At 36.6% G+C, this 17,681-nt stretch overlaps 2 protein-coding genes across 2 annotated transcripts in view; both read right to left on the reverse strand.

Moving 5' to 3' along the window:
- Positions 1–9,923, reverse strand: part of LOC110462496 (integrator complex subunit 4-like) — a 17,682-nt gene extending 7,759 nt beyond the window's left edge. Inside the window, exons 1-9 of the mRNA XM_021516462.1 lie at positions 9,856–9,923; positions 7,436–7,745; positions 6,345–6,451; positions 5,181–5,369; positions 3,940–4,079; positions 2,927–3,047; positions 2,595–2,666; positions 2,046–2,220; positions 1,579–1,784 (exon numbers count right to left, since the gene is read on the reverse strand). Coding sequence (XP_021372137.1) covers positions 1,579–1,784; positions 2,046–2,220; positions 2,595–2,666; positions 2,927–3,047; positions 3,940–4,079; positions 5,181–5,369; positions 6,345–6,451; positions 7,436–7,745; positions 9,856–9,909 — 1,374 coding nt within the window. The 5' untranslated portion in view covers positions 9,910–9,923. The remainder of the gene's footprint in view (positions 1–1,578; positions 1,785–2,045; positions 2,221–2,594; positions 2,667–2,926; positions 3,048–3,939; positions 4,080–5,180; positions 5,370–6,344; positions 6,452–7,435; positions 7,746–9,855) is intronic.
- Positions 9,924–12,336: 2,413 nt separating this feature from the next.
- LOC110462491 (tubulin beta chain-like) lies at positions 12,337–16,359 on the reverse strand. The gene is made up of 2 exons (XM_021516456.1): positions 15,757–16,359; positions 12,337–13,795 (listed from the first exon to the last, which is right to left on the reverse strand). Exons 1-2 carry the CDS (start codon positions 16,276–16,278, stop codon positions 12,965–12,967), a joined length of 1,353 nt encoding a protein of 450 aa, XP_021372131.1. The 5' UTR covers positions 16,279–16,359; the 3' UTR covers positions 12,337–12,964.
- Positions 16,360–17,681: the final 1,322 nt, after the last annotated feature.

Genomic DNA, 17,681 nt, shown 5'->3' on the forward strand with positions numbered 1-17,681 from the left:
TACCTGTATAACACCTGTATGACATTATAACCTGTAGAACACCTGTATGACATTAGTACCTGTATAACACCTGTATGACATTAGTACCTGTATAACACCTGTATGACATTATAACCTGTAGAACACCTGTATGACATTAGTACCTGTATAACACCTGTATGACATTAATACCTGTATAACACCTGTATGACATTATAACCTGTAGAACACCTGTATGACATTAGTACCTGTATAACACCTGTATGGCATTAGTACCTGTAGAACACCTGTATGACATTATAACCTGTAGAACACCTGTATGACATTAGTACCTGTATAACACCTGTATGACATTAGTACCTGTATAACACCTGTATGACATTAGTACCTGTATAACACCTGTATGACATTATTACCTGTAGAACATCTGTATGACATTATTACCTGTATTATACCTGTATGACATTATTACCTGTATAACACATGTATGACATTATAACATGTATTATACCTGTATGACATTATTACCTGTATAACACCTGTATGACATTATTACCTGTATAATACTTGTATGACATTATTACCTGTAGAACACCTGTATGACNTATGACATTTTTACCTGTATAACACCTGTATGACATTATTACCTGTAGAACACCTGTATTACATTATTACCTGTATAACACCTGTATGACATTATAACCTATATAACACCTGTATGACATTATTACCTATATAACACCTGTATGATATTATTACCTATATAACACCTGTATGACATTATCACCTGTATAACACCTGTATGACATTATTACCTATATAATACCTGTATGACATTATTACCTGTATAACACCTGTATGACATTATTACCTATATAACACATGTATGACATTATTACCTGTATTATACCTGTATGACATTATTACCTATATAACACCTGTATGACATTATAACATGTATAACACCTGTATGACATTATAACATGTCAAACACCTGTATGACATTATTACCTGTTTAACACCTGTATGACATTATTACCTGTATAACACCTGTATGACATTATTACGTGTTTAACACCTGTATGACATTATTACCTGTAGAACACCTGTATGACATTATTACCTATATAACACCTGCATGACATTATGACATGTCAAACACCTGTATGACATTATTACCTGTTTAACACCTGTATGACATTATTACCTGTATATCACCTGTATGACATTATTACCTATATAACACCTGTATGACATTATTATCTGTTTAACACCTGTATGACATTATTACCTATATAACACCTGTATGACAGTATTACCTATATAACACCTGTATGACATTATAACATTTAAAACACTTGTATGATATTATTACCTATATAACACCTGTATGACATTATTACCTGTTTAACACCTGTATGACATTATTACCTGTTTAACACCTGTATGACATTATTACCTGTATAACACCTGTATGACATTATTACCTGTATAACACCTGTATGACATTATTACCTGTATAACACCTGTATGACATTATTACCTGTTTAACACCTGTATGATATTATTACCTGTATAACACCTGTATGACATTATTACCTGTAGAACTCCAAGTATAATCTCTAACTGATCCTCCCTGAGAGTAAGGAGATGGCTGAGTTTGCGGAGACTGTTGATGGCATTGAGACGTACACTCTTGATCTCATCATTGAACATATCGATGATGCTGTCCTGGGAAAGAGCAGCAAAGCTTGGTGACTGAACAGCCAGCTCACAAAGGGAATCCAAGGAGGCATTCCTCACCTCTGTCAAAGTCACAAATACATATTTATTGGTGTAGGGCAAGAGGTAAGATCCTGAGAGCGTGTTAAAAGGCATTTAGCCATTGTAGAAACATGATAGAATTTATGAAATTTTCTTACACTGCCAACAATATATAACAAAACAAATATTAGCTGGGGGTCCCACACGAGTCGCCTTGCAATAACATTAAATGTGAAACAGCAGGCCTATTCAATGCAAGGGATTTCACGGCATGAACTGTTTTGATATAGATGCAAAAATACCTAAAAACTCATCCTCTAGACCATGGACAAAGGCCCCACAGGCTCCAATGTTCATCAAGGAGACAGCGTCAGGGTCCACATGCTCCTTTGGAGCGTCATCTGCAAACTTTTGCCCCGTTGCCCACTGGCCAGAGGAAAAATGCTCCTTTGCCCTCTCGTGAGCACTCTCCTTTTTCTATTGATACAAAGTGAAAATTTTTAACTCACTCAAATATTTGTTTTTTAATACAGTAGAAACGTGTTTGTCTGCCTACACAATGATAAAACCAATATGAAAATGAGATTCCCATTTTCTGAGATTTTTCACAGGTGACCACATACCTTTTCATGTCTGAATGGGGAATCGAACCCATGTTTAAAGGTGGGTGCGTTATCCTTTGCACCCACCAAAAAAAACTTAATTTTGCTCCATTTATGTTAAAAATCTAAATCAACATATCAAAATTAAACATTTGACCTAGGTCACATTTACTGGGTAAATACCTGTCGATTCTTTAAATGTATACCCTTATGTTTTGTTATATTACACCAGCTAATATCACTATTTACCCTCATGTTAGACATCAACTTCTTGTCCAGGGTCTGTTCAAGGAACTTTGGACTCACTTGATGTAGAGAACCCTGAAACCACATTCAAACCACATGTTTACTTTTATCTGATCAATTAATTTACCCGTGAAATATTAGCCTTCATCTCCCTAATATACCATCATCCATGTTCACACCAGCAAAATTAACTGAATCAATGTTAGGTTGTAACGTCTCATAAGGATCTTGATCCTTGCACAGGTAATGTAAGTGAATAAGAATAGGATCCAGAAACCAATTTATTAAAATAAAAATTGATGAAAAGATGAACAGGGGGATTTTAATATACCCACCAGTAATGTAGCAGCCTCGACCCTCACAATCATCGAGATATCATTGATCATGTTGCAGATCTTGGTGAAGCCATCGTCTACCAATCGTAGTTTCTCGTCTGAGTCAGGCACAGCAATCAGACTACGAATCGAAAAAAGTGAAACAAATGTGTAACTAAAACTTGTTGAGGGAGTAAGAGTGTTACATCACAGGTATTAGCCTCGTCTGTCAATTCACCTATACATTGTACCTATTCTGTAAATACACCTTTAAGATTATATAATAGGTGTATTGATAGACGAGGCTAGCTAGTACCTGTGGTTGCATAAACACTCATGATCTCATATGTAGTAGGTACTACACTTGCTGACCTTTAATACTTAATGCTGGGTTTTGTTTACAGTAGATATCATTTGATGTTCTTCATGCATGGTTCAAATTGGTAGAAATAAAATGGGCAAAACAATCATCTACATACTGATCAATCTTTGAAACCTCCGGAGAGATCTCCCTCTGATCACCTCTTCAGAGAAGTTTTTTTTTATAATGATGTTTTACCGGTCTTATAGAAGATTTTATGTTACAATATATTATCTTAATTGTGTTAGGGAAACATTATTCTTTGTTTCCCTTAGAAATCAAAATTCACTCAGGCTGTAGGCTTTGCCCCAGTTAAACATGAAATATCTAGGAGAAACAAAGAATTGTGTAGCTAGCTGCCACAAGAGCAATACACACATGTATTTTATCATACCAAAATCAAAAAGTAACACAGCCCTACTATTATTGCCTGTTTCACTCACTCAGAACTCAGATGTGCTGCCTTTGACTCATTTTTCAAGAGAACATATTTTCTGCATAAGGGAAATATGACCAGGGAAACTTAAGTGCAATACAGAAATATGATGTTCTATTGTCCCTTCCCACAAATAATATAATCCAGTTGGACATGCACATACATTTATATATATGAGGTATCTTATATATAATGATACAGTCACCCACCTTACATCAATAAAATGCACTCACTGACCTGTCAGGGTATAGATGGCTGAGAACCCAGACTAGTTTGATGGCAGCAAGTCTGACCCCTCGGTAATCATCGGTGAGCGCAGAACATGCCTGCTGGTAGATCCCCTCCCCTAGGGGCAGGCCCCGTTGATGAAACTGAAGCTGTGAAAACACAGAGCACACAGGGTATTTGTATGACTCAGTTGACACTCATTGCCCAATCAGTATGAGTGAAATACAAATACTCTGTTTGTAGTATTGAAGCTATGTTCCTCAAGGACAAAGCAAGAGGAAAACATCATTGAACACAGGGTGAAAACATGTTTCCTTACCACAACAAAAGTCAATAAAATAAAATTTGCATTACTATGAAACAGAAAAAAAATAAACTAAATTATAAACTCTTTACATATCAATAACTAAGACCTGGTCATGAGAGGGAAATATGATTGAGTGAGGGAAATATGATTGTGTGAGGGAAATATGATTGCGTGAGGCAAATATGATTGTGCAAGGGAAATATGAATGTGTGAGGGAAATATGATTGTGTGAGGTAAATATGAAGATGTGAGGCAAATATGATTGTGTAAGGGAAATATGAATGTGTGAGGGGAAACATTAGTGTGTGAGGGAAATATGATTGTGTGAGGGAAATATGAGTGTGTGAGGGAAATATGAATGTGTGAGGGAAATATGAGTGTGTGAGAAACATGAATGTGTGAGGGAAATATGAATGTGTGAGGGGAAATATGAATGTGTGAGGGGAAATATGAGAGTGTGAGAGAAATATGAATGTGTGAGGAAAATATGAAAGTGTGAGGGAAATATGATTGAGTTGGAAAAATATGATTGAATGGGAAAAATATGAATGAGTGAGGGAAATATGACTGTGTAAAGGAAATATGGATGTGTGAAGGAAATATGATTGTGTGAGGGAAATATGAATGTGTGAAGGAAACACGATTATGTCATGAAAATATGATTGTGTTAGGGAATTAAGATATTTTCTTTTGATGCCATTATACATATACAAGCTGTAATATGAGTGAAGAATAAAAAATACTTCATGTCCCCTCAGCAAATTAAGTTCCTATTCTTCTACTATACCTTACAAGCATATATGTAGTTTTGAGTTACAATCGCAAATAAGACATGAATTTATCACATTTTACAATGACACTGTGATAAATATAATGGGATGAAACATTGACAGTTTAGGTAAGTTCACTTGTTGAAGGTTAAGTTTCCAAAGGAGATAATCACCATTGCTTGGAATGCCCTTGACCTCACTCTGGGATCATGATCCTGTGTGAAACCCATAAGTAACTTCTGTATCGTCAAACTCCGTCTACCTGATTGGCTGCTGTCCTCAACTGTCTGGTCAGGTGATCCCAAATCTCCAATCAAATCCAAACAACTACATCGGGCTATGTGGCCAGTGTTTCTAAGATACTGGAAAAATTTACAGAAATATCCGTTACAAATCTTTTAGAAAATTCACATAGACTTAAGTCTTGTGTTTTTTCAATACACTTTCTGTTATATCACCCTTAAGAATTTAAGAGTACACAATATTTAGAAAAAATGGGCCGAGTTATCAGTAGTTATAATAGTTGTTAAACAATACATATTAAAAAACGAATAACATTCTATTAAGGTGTCAACCTCTGAAACCGACAATGAGGAAGATCTCTCTCATTCCATATTTCCAATAAGGGAGAATGTGCCTAAATCGCAAATGAAACTGATCTGGTCAATTTATCTTTCCCTTTATATGTATCAAAATACCTCCAAAAAGCATTCATTTGACTCAGACACACCTGTTATGATCATTACACACACCCTGCAGTAACTAGGAGATCATTTGACTCAGACACTCCTGTTATGATCATTACACACACCCTGCAGTAACTAGGAGATCATGTGACTCAGACACACCTGTTATGATCATTACACACACCCTACAGTAACTAGGAGATCATTTGATTCAGACACACCTGTTATAATCATTACCCACACCCTGCAGTAACTAGGAGATCATTTGACTCAGACACACCTGTTATGATCATTACACACACCCTGCAGTAACTAGGAGATCATTTGATTCAGACACACCTGTTATGATCATTACACACACCCTGCAGTAACTAGGAGATCATTTGATTCAGACACACCTGTTATGATCATTACACACACCCTGCAGTAACTAGGAGATCATTTGATTCAGACACACCTATTATGATCATTACACACACCCTGCAGTAACTAGAAGATCATCTGATCACAGAATGTAGATTTTGACTTTGGACTTGAGTGAGGCAGTTTCACGGAAGATTCCAAAATTTTGGTCAAAATGAGGGAGACTCCCTCCTTATGGGGGAGGGTTGACAGCTATGTATTATTTTTGTTGATATATGATGCGCTGACCTGTTTACTGGTTGAGATAAGTTGATGATGCAGAGAAGTGTTGTAGGGGGAACACATCCCAATCTTCCTCAGAACCTCCACAAGCTGGCTTATCGCCTTGTTCGACTCTGGTTATCAAACAAAAGTAATAAATATTGGATTCAGAGAAAAAAAACATGAGTGAAAGTCTTCAGGGTTAAAGTCTCAATGCCCTTGTGAAGTGTCTAGCACATATATAGCCTTTAATTTTCATAATAAACTATTCCAACCTTTGAATTGGAAGAGTTCAAATGTGTCTTCAGGGGTACCTGTGGTAAATGAGTTAATCATTAACATGTGGTTGAGGATCAAAACCTGGCTAGTTGTGAATAAAGTAAAAATTGATAAAAACAAAATAGGCTGCGATACCAGATAATGGTTTGGAATTGTTACACATAAAATTAAGGTGAAAATAGTTTTAATCTATCATGAAAAATTATAATTTATAGAAAGATTATAAAGGTAAGGACTAACTCACTGTACCAGACTTATATCTCATGATGGTAAAATCAGGTTAATTTGATCGAAAGTTAATTAGAAAATTTGTATAATATATATAATACATATTGATAGTGTTGATAAACAGTTAGTTAGACAACAGACCATTAACAGTGGTCAAAGAGAGTTACTTAGGACAAAGAATATTAACATGTGTGCAGCATTGTTAGAGAGTTAACCAGTACACAGGTGACCATTTATAGACCCAGACTAAGATAAATATTTTCGCCTATGATAAAAGGCAGATATCACTGCATGATGAATTGATAAAATTTCAAATATGTAGTAGTGTTTTCAATAAGATTCATTAGTTTGGATAATAACACTATTACAATGTTAAAGTTTTATTTTATACAAAAACATTGTACACATTAAAAATGTCAAACAATTCCAGACTGACTGGTCCCTTTGTCAAGCTATGATTGAGAGTGTCAGTCATAGCTTGACAAAGGGACCAGTTGGTCCTGAAAGGTTTTGACACGTTTAATACATACATTGTTTGTGTATTAAGTAAAACTTTGATATTGTGATAGTGTTATTATCTCCATTATTTACATCACACATAGATGAATTACTTTCTGTTTTGAGAAGTCTGATGATGTCATCAGTAAGTGCCTCTGCATTGAAGCCCGGAAGTTGTACAAGACGAGCCAGGAGGGATGAAATTTTCCACCTCAGTACAGCTTCCTTTTCACGGGGGTAGTGGTCAAGTAGCTCACGGACCACCCCAGATACATCCTCTCCACGAAGTGGGAAGTTTCCCTCAAATGCCAACAGTCTCTGAAGTGTGTCATAGGTGCTTGTGGCGCCCTCTAGGTCAAGACTGATTTCCGGGGGAGGTGGTCGTTGGATAAGCTTCAGTCGCTTGATAGGTTTGGGCTCCTCCTAAAGTTTCAACAAGAAATTTAAACTTTCAATGTAAAAATGTAATACAGTTACTACATTTTTATTAAATTATGCATGTTTGAAAATAAGGATAAAAAATTCAAACATGACCGTCCACAAAATTTTACAGCAACTTAAAACGTCAATTATTATGAAATCATTCATAAAAGACCATTTTATTCCTCAAGACTAAATATATTTATAATCTTCCATGACTCTGCTGTCTGTTTGTTATTATAACAAGAGGTCATTATTTTTTTTTCAATACCTCAGCTTGGAATCGAACACAGGACCTATGGTTTACTAGTCTTACAGTTCACGGAATGAATTAAAGAGAAATTCTCCATTGTAGAGACGGTAGGAAGCAGCTAGTACTTAAGCAGGGTGACATTATCAATGACATAAAGGTTATAGTAATTTTTGTAGGATCTTTCCAGTCAAGTCCTGAACATCACTTTTAGATATAAAGTGGGTTCCACAAGTTCTACAAGATAGTTATGGCTGCAGAACTCAAATAGCTGTATCCCAAAATCGCTGGTGAATTAATTCTAATGGATATTAAGCACTTTTATTAATTTTATAGTTATGTAACAATGTGAAAATATTGATGTTTTAATAAAGGCTGTGATAAAATGTTTTTAAATTAAATTAATTGTTGCGCTGCGTATATCGTGCTGTTCGCGTATGCATGTGCTGTGTACGATCACTGTGCCGTTTACCTGTGTTGTTGTTGTACATGTGAGTATGTTGTCACATGTCACTTGTCTTACCTTGTTACGTCCATATAAGGTAATTGTTCTAAATATAGGTGTTACCTCGTTTTCGTTAGTGGTCAGTCCAGTTGTCTTTGTTACATGTTTTGGCGCAGTTTTTAGTATTCATTCATAGACAGAGCTAAAGGGTGGATGTAATTTATATCCAGAAGTTTGAGTCTTGAAGTCTTTCTCCAGATCTGGTACGTACACATATAGATGTGACAAAGTCTTCTTCTGTAATTGGTTCATGTTAAATTATTATATTAATGAGATTTTGGATAAAGTAGCATTAATTATATTGCGAAATTGTATACGTCCTTTTTATAAAATTAGCAGAATCTTGATCTTACGTACATGTATATTCAATACATAGATAGCTCTTTTTAAAGTAATATATATGTTTTTATCAACATGATGTAAATTGTGATTTACATGTCTCTTTTACAGAGATGATAGTTTTCGAACGGATACAGATCTTCATTCGTGTAAACCCCCGACCCATAGTTGGGGTAGGTATTTTAATATTGTATGTTATAATGTAAACAAGTGCTTATTGTATTCAATATAATGATGTATGAGTAATTTGTGTAAGTAATTTCAACTATTGATTATGATGAAGTCAGTCATTGTAAAGTTATTCCTATTTTTGAATAACCTATCGCACCGAATGTACATGTAAGGAATTATATATATGTGAGCGCTGTGTTTCAATATGTAATCAATTGTATTGTGTGTTTGTAGGTGTTTTTTTTTATTATCGTTCCACATATTGTGGGAATAAACCGGTAAACAAGAAATCTGCGTCGACCTTGACTTTTCATTCAACTTTGTTTGCGTTGTTTTTAAGAGAGCGTGACAAACGGCAGCTGTGAAAAGCTGACTCCGCACTCACACAGTTGTTTATTTTTCACCAATGTAGAAAGTTATCAATAAGTTTAGTTGACATTTTTAAATATCAATTATTATATTACAGTAGCGTTTAAATTTAAAATAATAGGGCGAAACAACCAGTTACCTATTTGGAGTGAGGTTTGATAATTCAGCGGAATCCCATGCATATATTTTAAATAGTTCATGCTGGCGATATTGAAATATAATTATGGATTGTTTTATATGCAAATTTATTTGTTACTTGTGTTAAACTGCAAGTAAGACAGTTAAAAAGTCTAACATGAAAACAATACTCATGTCAAAAACATCCGTCAAAACTGGTGATGCAGCTCAACAATGACTTACAACACCGGTTCAAAATGTTTCACCTTTATGATTTGTTTATAAAATATGACATAATTACCTAGATTAACAACACAATACTAATTTCGTATCAGTGATAATGAGTTTATACATTGTTTTACCTGAATAACCTGGCTGAACTCGGCCACAGCTCGTTTCTTCAAAAGGGCAGCCATTTTGAAGAAAACTAAAATAGAACTCCAAGCTGTTTGTATATTTCCGGAAAAAGGACAAATTGTCTTCGGTACAGCTATGGTCTGCCTTTGAACCGAATTTGTTTTTGTTTCCATGATGAATATCCTCGAAAAATCTGATTGGACCTTTTTTTTGCTAAAAAACATAAAATAATTGTGAAATGCACTAATGTAACGGTTCCTGACTTGGAGTATGTATATTTTATAGTTAAAGTGTCACGGTGTTTATGTGTTNTTTGAAAGAGGGGGCGTAGAATCAAATCTGTCGCCGAGCGGAGCGATGCGAAAAAAAAAATTGGACCTTTTTTTTGCTAAAAAACATAAAATAATTGTGAAATGCACTAATGTAACGGTTCCGGACTTGGAGTATGTATATTTTATACTTAAAGTGTCAGGGTGTTTATGTGTTTATTCAATACGATATTAGCAGATTACGATATTTTTTTTATTTTTTTGAAAAGGGGGGGGGGGGGCGTACGCCCATTACGCCCTCACCTGGACCCGCCCCTGGAGGGTACAGATCGGGAGTGTGGACAGTTACACCAGTAGATGCGTCAATGGTAGTCGTAGACCAATGGTATGACGTCGACAACGGGGAGTTAACGGTGAGTTAGAAAAAGTATAAAGACAAAGAGAAAGAAAACAAATCGAACGCATTCATGGTGATACCTGACTTAAATAAAACATCCATGTTGGCTTGCTGTGGATTTACAAGATAGTTTCCGTGCCATTAAAAGCTAAAGTAATCTCTGAACCTCGCAAGGTTGTCTCGCAACATTACCATGCAGATCTGAAAATAATTGAAAGAAAGGTTTCTGAAAGGAAGATTTCTGAAATTTAGAACAAATGTTGAAATACAAGACTTGAGAATTGCGTTCTAATGCTCTCTATATATGTTTGACCTTTTGGTGTTATCTTCATTCAGGGGAATAATTTTAGATGTGTTATGGGCTTAGATCGACTTTCGGTAAAAATGACACCCCAATGATCATTCTCGTATATCGTATCCGGTTAAAACGGCCTCACTGCAGTAACGGCCCTAGTAAAAACGGCCCTAGTGAAAATAGCCACGCCCTATATATAGTATAGAACTGCAAGTACTACAAGTGCATAATACAAATACATAACTTGATATTAGTTAATAAAGTTGCATGTGCTTTCAAGAAATAAAGATATGTACATGTACAGATGAAAATATTATAATTATGTTTGATAGTTAACCATCCTCATAGTCTCAAATACCTTTGCAATGGCAGTGTTTTCTACCTCAGTTTTTTTTAATTTATTTTTTATTAAATAGCATTCAAAAAAAAGTTATAAAAATAACCAATAATAATTTAGCTATGGGATTAGGGTCTTAGTTGTTTTAACAGAGTACCTCGGAGTGACTCAATTGACTACAATTAGCGGGATTGGTCAGAGTATGTAATAAATTGGACGGATGTATAGCAAATCTTCACATATCATTTGAATTTGAATGAAACTTTCAACCATAAGACCAGCAGCGACGAAATGTTTAGTATGCGGCAGTGTTATCTATGGTGGCTTATGTATGACATTTCGTCTTTTCGCTTTGTCGCCCGTGAAATAACGCCAAGCGCAATAACGAAATAATTGTTCATATATATATATATATATATATATAAANATATTATAATTATTATGTTCATATATATACCTTCTATTCCGTTGAACTATGTTCATATATATACGTCCCGTTATACTTAGCAATTTATTTTTAATTATACATCAATGTTTATAAATATACAATGTACGTCCCACTTGTACTTAGCAATTTATTTAAATATATATCAATGTTCATATCACGTCCCGTTATACTTAGCAATTTATTTAAAATGTAAATAATAACTACACGTACATGTCATACACGTACTTACATTATTCTTAACTTTATCTGTTACAGGTTGCTAACTTCATTTAAAATCCAATCAAATTGTATAACACGATTTAATATGTAGTAATTTATGGTTGATGAATTATTTGACACAGTTGAAACTATGTTCTTATATCAGGATTTCCGTACAGATGAAGATTTACATTATAGTCGGGAGGAATGATTCTGAATTTTGTACTCTTAATTGTTGGTATTTCGGACAGAAGAGGAAGTGTTCGGTAGTTTCAGCAGACTGATTACATATACACATTTACACAGTACTCCCCGTTTGTTTTTACCGCCTCAAAAAATATAGTAATGTTTTGACATTTTTTACCACCGCCAATTACAGTATTGATCTAAACCTGTGCTTTGTAGATATTCCAGGTTGAAGGTCATCTCTGTTGAAGTTACTTTGCCGAGAGGTCTTCCGATTAAATCTAATAACTGTAATGAATAAAAATATTCTGTCGAGATAGAATATCATATTGCATTTAAAACAAAACACTCACGTTGTTTTAAACATTTTAATTCAACAAAAACAAAATCACATGTTTACAACCATAGCAAATTAAAAATAGCTTTATAACAACAGAAACAAATTTTATTGCAATTAAAATGAATCTTTATAACATTTATAATTGTTACTAACACATTTCCATTCAAACGTAGGCCCATTCCATGATGCGCGACGGAAGCTTTTTTTTAGTTCATCATGCATTATAAACTGTTTTACCAACTGGTGGAACAGCCATTTTATGCAGGAACAAGGTCGATTTTTTAGATGACTTGGCTGTTATTTGTTTATAAAGGCTTTTTTGGTTTGTATCTCGACACTACAACGGAGATGCCAAAAAGCTATTTGAATGCAAACTGAGAAAAGGTCAAACCTCATAGAAACATTTAAATATGTGTGTGTATCGTACGTGTTCAATGCATAGAATAGCCATCTCACATGTTCTTTTGAACTTAAAATTCACGTAGTTTCATTGATAATTCTATATTTTCCAGCAGGTAAAAATCTCTCAAATTAGCCCATGTTTGCATATATATAGTTGAGAAATAAAGGACGTTTTCATTTATGGAACCTGTTTAGTTTCAGAAATTTCAATTTCAATCGACCTTTGATCTTTGACCTATGAATTATTGCTCGTCCGGTTCACCTTCCTCTTCCTCCTCATACTGAGCGTCGTCCTCGTCTTCGTCGATGGTAGCATCCTGGTACTGTTGGTACTCCGATACCAAGTCGTTCATGTTGGACTCAGCCTCTGTGAACTCCAGTTCGTCCATGCCTTCGCCCGTGAACCAGTGGAGGAAGGCCTTGCGCCTGAACATCAGCGTGAACTGCTCAGACACTCGCTTGAAGATCTCCTGGATCGCAGTGGTGTTGCCAACAAACGTAGCGGCCATTTTGAGATCCTTTGGCGGGACATCGCAAACGGCGGTCTTTACGTTACAAGGAATCCATTCCACAAATCGACCCGAATTCTTATTTTGGATATTGAGCATTTGTTGCTCAACCTCCTTCATTGACATACGGCCTCTGAAAAAGGCGGCGACTGTCAGATAGCGTCCGTGGCGTGGATCACACGCCGCCATCATGTTCCTGGCGTCAAAGATCTGAGTTGTCAACTCGGGCACGGATAGGGTGCGATATTGCAAACTGCCACGTGATGTCAGAGGGGCGAAACCAGGCACGAAGAAGTGTAGGCGGGGGAACGGCACCATGTTGACCGCAAGTTTACGGAGGTCAGCGTTCAGTTGACCAGGGAATCTGAGACACGTGGTCACACCAGACATTGTAGTGGAGACGAGATGGTTCAAGTCACCGTATGTCGGTGTAGATAGTTTTAGCGTGCGGAAGCAGATATCGTAAAGAGCCTCGTTGTCGATGCAGAAGGTTTCATCTGTGTTCTCCACCAACTGGTGCGTAGACAGGACAGCATTGTAGGGTTCTACCACAACTTCCGACACCTACGAAATACAGAAGTATTAGCACACATCATGATATGGCTGTCTAAATGCACATGACAATAAGCAAAGAAGTCGGCGCTGGGCGCAAGTTTGAGAGCAAACTTAGGAACCACCGCTAGTTTTACACCTTTAATTGCCTACCAGATTCAGAGATAGCGAAGTTAGCAAAGGAGAGACATTTTGAAATACCACTATATTAGGTATTTTACAATAACTTTGAAACATGTTCTATCAATCTACATATGAAATACTCTTGTTAGTTTGGATGCGGCCAGAAACCGGAATACCGGGAGAAAACCTACATGGTCGGGCATTTCCGACCAAGGAATCGAACCCTGGCTGTCTTGGTGAAAGACGGGTGTGCTCTCTACTGCGACACCTGACCAACCATTTTGAACACATTTGTTCCGTGTGTAAAATTATTTGAATTTCGCACGTAATCATTCATTAATTTCTATTAACGAACTAACGGTCGGTCATAGAGGAGTTTGCTTGGTTAAACATTTCATAATTGTTTTGCAATCCTGAAAATTAGTCAATTTTGAAATGCAATCCGGACAAAAGTTAGCTTACGAGGCTCTGCATTAACACATTAATACTTCATCAAAGTCCAACACTACACTGTACTAATACCCATAATTGGGAACCGTCGACACTTTCAGTAAACTCTTATCTCGTTACGGAAAGAACCAACGGTTGCCGATTGGGTGGGATTGATAACAATTCAAATAATGGTATATTTGCATGTCCTGTGTAGGATGGGCTTTGCGTGCTGGTCTTTTGTGCAGAAAAAAATGTGTATCAAGAGAGGACATTTATAATTAAAGTATCATGGGTCTATTGACACTGATTGTATATGCTAACAAGATACAAGATATTTTATTACCAACCTAAGGAACAAAAGAGCGGAAAACATATACGACAACGATAACCTTGCCTTCGGTTTAGAAATTAGAATGTCACTTTTCAATCACAGGGATCAGAGAACTTGTTATAGTTGGTATGTTTGAATCTATCCTGATGTCGAAAATATTGTCATATTCGACGTTTTAGGGATGTAGCGGGTTTATGGAGCTAAGATCAACTATTGGTAAGACCCATCCACATACAGTATACATTAATTAGGGGTGGCATTTTTATCGAGAGGTCCTCTAGATCCCATAAACCCGATACAGTCCTTAAATCGTCGAACATTACTCTCTTCACATCAGGATAGATCCAAACGTCCCAAAAGTGTAACAAATTATCCAGTCCCTGTGTATTTAATGACATTTCAGGTCATGTGCTAAAGTGTACCCGTGATTGGCGCCTAATCAGGCGATGACACATCAGGGATATATTGTTAATCTAATCAACCAATTACCTACCGCTGGGGAATGAGGGCAGATAGCCTATATTACGAATGTAGCTGATGTGTGTTTTTTACCACGATAATATCACGTTCTAACATTTTCGAACAGATTCACGTGCTATCTTTTAAGGAATGTTACTGATGATTCATTACCATCATAGTACACCGGAGATAGTGATACTTAAATGGCGCGTATCAGTTCGTCCTAAATCGGTAACCGTCGGCACTTTCCGTTTACGAATTCGTCCGGAAAGTGCTTACGGTTCCCGAAAGAGTTTGGCCTCTGTCCGTATGTATGGAATGAACACGGGCATTTGACAAGGGTATACGTATTCATTCTTCGTACCATAATGACATGAATAGCAAGAAAGATACTGATGGAATTTTGTGAGTTAAGTTGTGAGCGGGACGCTCATTTGAAACCTGTTCCGCGCTTGATTCGTGTTCGCGGATTTATGAAAATTTACATTGGTTCAAATTTAGAGGAAAACTACACGCCTGGATATGTTTTAGTATTTTGTTTTTACATTTATTTAGTTTATCGATGTTCAATGGGGAGGAACTGAGGTTGGATTTTGATATGGTTACTGATTTAGGGGGACAGACTAACCTTTGGGGATGGCATGACAGAATAGGTACTCATAATCCGGTCGGGGTATTCTTCCCGGACTTTTGAAATGATAAGAGTTCCCATTCCGGATCCGGTACCACCACCCAGGGAATGAGTCAACTGGAACCCCTGGAGACAGTCACAGTTTTCGGACTCCCTCCGGATCACGTCAATAACTTCTTCCACAAGCTCTGCCCCTTCTGTGTAATGACCTTTGGCCCAAATGTTTCCTGCGCCACTCTGTCCAAACACAAAGTTGTCGGGTCGGAAAATTTTCCCGTAAGGGCCTGATCTTATCGAGTCCATGGTACCCGGCTCCAAGTCCACCAAAACTGCCCGGGGGACGTAGTGGGCCCCTTGTGCCTCATTGAAGTACACATTTATCCGTTCTAACTGAAGGTCCAAATCTCCTTTGTACATGCCGTTAGGATCTATTCCATGTTCATCTGAAATCACCTCCCAAAATTTGGAGCCAATTTGATTCCCACATTGTCCCGCTTGAATATGAATTATTTCTCGCATGATGATTTTAACTTTAAAGTGCTAGTGAAGACAAATACGTACTGTATGTTCTAAAACGTGCCTTTCTTTAGTGACGAAGCATCAGTTATCGCCTTATATATAGGGCGAGACTCGCCAGATACCTACCGGCGAGAGATAACGTGTGTGTATGTGTGTATACGTACACTAGTGTCCATTGGACATTGTACCATCTAGGTATGTGACTCAGAAATTAGAATTAAACTCAACCGATGCTGATAGTCTCATTCAGCAACGTCATAAATGTCATGGTTGTACACTATGGTCTGTTCCCATGGGTGGGCTCTTACTTATTTTAAAGAAATAATGAAAATAGGCCTAATAAATAAAAACGCAAACAAGAAGAAAAAGTTAACGATATGTTGAAGGATTGAAAAAATAGTTGAAGCACGTTCGATAACGTCCAGATACATTGATATGATAGAGATAATATTTGTTTGTTCAATGCCTCCGCTAGGGATCGAACATGGGACCTCTGGTTTATTAGTCCGACGCTCTAGCGAATGAGTAGCCCGAGTTTCCTCTGGCCCTAACACCAGACTCGGACATTTTGACAGATAGATGTCTGGTGTAGAGAGCGAAAGTGAGCGTAACCCCTGGATATCGAGGATGGTCCTAGAAAAGACCTTGGTAGAGCGACAGGGGACCAGGAGCCACCCCCTTCCCCAAACCCCAACCCGACGCAAAATTGAATAAATGAAATTTTATATCTATCTGATCTCAGAATCATTTTCCTGCGGTAAAACGCACGATATTGAGACATTCTACAATAAAATCAGTTTAATTTGATGGATTCACCTAATACGCGCCTACTAATACAGAGGAATTGATATGAGATGATTTCAGATTCTATCCCTACTCTACTAATTCTGAAAATCAAAAATGACGAAAACCAACTTTTATACAAATTAACGCTTAATTTAAATATCGAAAATTAAACATTCACATTATCATAACGCAAGCTAACCATGCTTCCAACAGACGTGGCGTCGTACACTAAAAAAAAGGTAAAAGTTTACGGGAGTCGGGTATTCTATAATAAGGCGTTATTACAGTGTAAACATTGGAGAATAAGTAAACGTGTATTTTTGTGTATTACCAGTACGGATGTAGGTGATGTGAGTAATAAATTACACCTGGTGTGTTAGGTGACGTGGCTACAGGTGAGTAAACGCTTATTTCTGTCGATTACTTAGCCATACACATGCTCAAGTTACGTCACATGCTCAAGTTACGTGCGTCGTATGATATAGAGATTGCATACTTTAAGAGATGGGGAAACTATATCGAATCTTAATAATGAATAAGACGTAGAAGTTTTCTTCAGTAACCTTATTTGCATATTGACTCGCATGTAGAACAGCATATTCCGAGTAAAAATCTAT

This window comes from Mizuhopecten yessoensis, unplaced genomic scaffold, assembly GCF_002113885.1.
Source record: "Mizuhopecten yessoensis strain PY_sf001 unplaced genomic scaffold, ASM211388v2 scaffold10797, whole genome shotgun sequence".
NCBI lineage: Eukaryota > Metazoa > Mollusca > Bivalvia > Pectinida > Pectinidae > Mizuhopecten > Mizuhopecten yessoensis.